The sequence below is a fragment of the Scylla paramamosain genome, chromosome 3, assembly GCF_035594125.1.
Source record: "Scylla paramamosain isolate STU-SP2022 chromosome 3, ASM3559412v1, whole genome shotgun sequence".
In the NCBI taxonomy this organism is placed as follows: Eukaryota; Metazoa; Arthropoda; class Malacostraca; order Decapoda; family Portunidae; genus Scylla; species Scylla paramamosain.
In genome coordinates, this window is record NC_087153.1 from 13,673,134 (window position 1) to 13,675,000 (window position 1,867).

Consider the following 1,867-nt stretch of genomic DNA (forward strand, 5'->3'; position numbering starts at 1 on the left):
TTTTTTCTTTTTTTTTTTTTTTAATGCTAGAGTTAAGTTTGCTTTGACAAGCAAGTTGCAGTAACTGACATATGAACACATCTCTTGTTCAGGTAAGAACCATGTGTGTATATGGAGATTCCAACATGTCTGGATCATTCACTGCTCACTGTGACCTCTCACCCACAGATAAAAGTGAGTCACAAGCACAAATGTGATGGTACACATATTATACAATGGAAATTACACAGGCACATATGCTTGATTGGTTATGTACTAAACAGTCTGCTCACAACAATGTAATACCAGTTTGCTCCACTCCAAAAGTTGTTTCACTTTGTTAGAAAGTGTGATGTGCCAGCATTAGGCCATTGCACCTAGAGGTTTTGGGTGAAAGTCTTCAACTCAGTGTCTCAGTCACATTAGTTGGTCACAATATTGTATAAATAGTACATTCTTAGTAGAAAAATAAATGAAGTTAATGTGAGAAAGTGAATCCATACTAATTATTGTTTTCATAATTTCCATATTTCATTGGTATACTTTTTTTAAGATTCCTAATTGATATTATCTCTCTCTCTCTCTCTCTCTCTCTCTCTCTCTCTCTCTCTCTCTCTCTCTCTCTCTCTCTCTCTCTCTCTCTCTCTCTCTTTCTCCTATTTTGTAAAAAAAAAGAAAAAAAAAAAGTCAAAATAAAGATATAATCATGCTGAAGCTTTAAACAGTATTCATGTAATTACATTTACCATACCCAGAGACTTGAAGTGATGATATATAAATATCAATCACTTTACCATTTTTTGTGTGGACAATATTGGTGATGTTGTGAACTCTTCAGGTGATGGCAGTTGAAGCTTAACCACTCTCCACCTTGGTTACATGTGGAGGATCTCCTCCCTAATAGACAAGGAAAACAGTATTAAACAAATATAAATTTACTATGATATGACAAGAAACAGTTATAGTTATGATTCTCTCTGACAGGATATATATATATATATATATATATATATATATATATATATATATATATATATATATATATATATATATATATATATATATATATATATATATATATATATATATATATATATATATATATATATATATATATATATATATACATACATTAACTACAGAACTATCACCACTTGGGACTTTTTTTAAGCTCCTGCCATACTTCAGTACAAAGAAACATATAACACAAGAAACAACACACAGATCTCCTAATTCTACACTATATTTTCTTTACTTGCCAAAAGCTTACTGATTAGAAAAAGGATATTTTTCACATAATACTAATACTACTGTTTCCAAATTTCACTAAGCAAGTTGCTAAAGCAAAGAGATTATTTCAGTACTGTATTTCTGTGACTAGGAAGTGAGGTGTGAAATAATGAAAGGCAGAGCATAGTGATTAATTTTACAACAGAGATGTTTGGAGAGTTAAAGTAAGGATTCTCACAATTGCTTATCTATCAATACAAGGTGACTAAACAGATAGAAGGATACACATGTGAGAAGGGTTACAGGGACAAATGATAGAGACTTGAGACAACCTTGAGAGAGTGTGTTGTGTGAAGTTCAAGGCCACTGCATGCCATTAGTAAAAACTTTGGCATAGGGAGGTGCCAGTAAGCTGCACACATACACACACACACACACACACACACATACACTATTAGAATTAGGTCCAATGTCCCTTTGGCAAATGTTTTTTTTGTAACTGAATGAGGTAAATATAGGTAAGAATATGAATTTAGGAAGGGGCAACATTTAAATGTTAGTTTAAAAACAAAATAATATTAAGAATTCTAGGAGAGAGAGAGAGAGAGAGAGAGAGAGAGAGAGAGAGAGAGAGAGAGAGAGAGAGAGAGAGAGAGAG

General features: G+C 32.4%; 1 protein-coding gene across 3 annotated transcripts in view; it reads right to left on the reverse strand.

The window, feature by feature from the left end:
• LOC135090849 (integumentary mucin A.1-like) overlaps positions 1-1,867 on the reverse strand; it is a 43,550-nt gene continuing 41,683 nt past the window's right edge. For all 3 annotated transcript variants that reach the window (XM_063987961.1, XM_063987990.1, XM_063988024.1), the window contains one exon: positions 1-876. In XM_063987961.1, the coding sequence (XP_063844031.1) occupies positions 855-876 (22 nt within the window). In that variant the 3' untranslated portion in view covers positions 1-854. The remainder of the gene's footprint in view (positions 877-1,867) is intronic.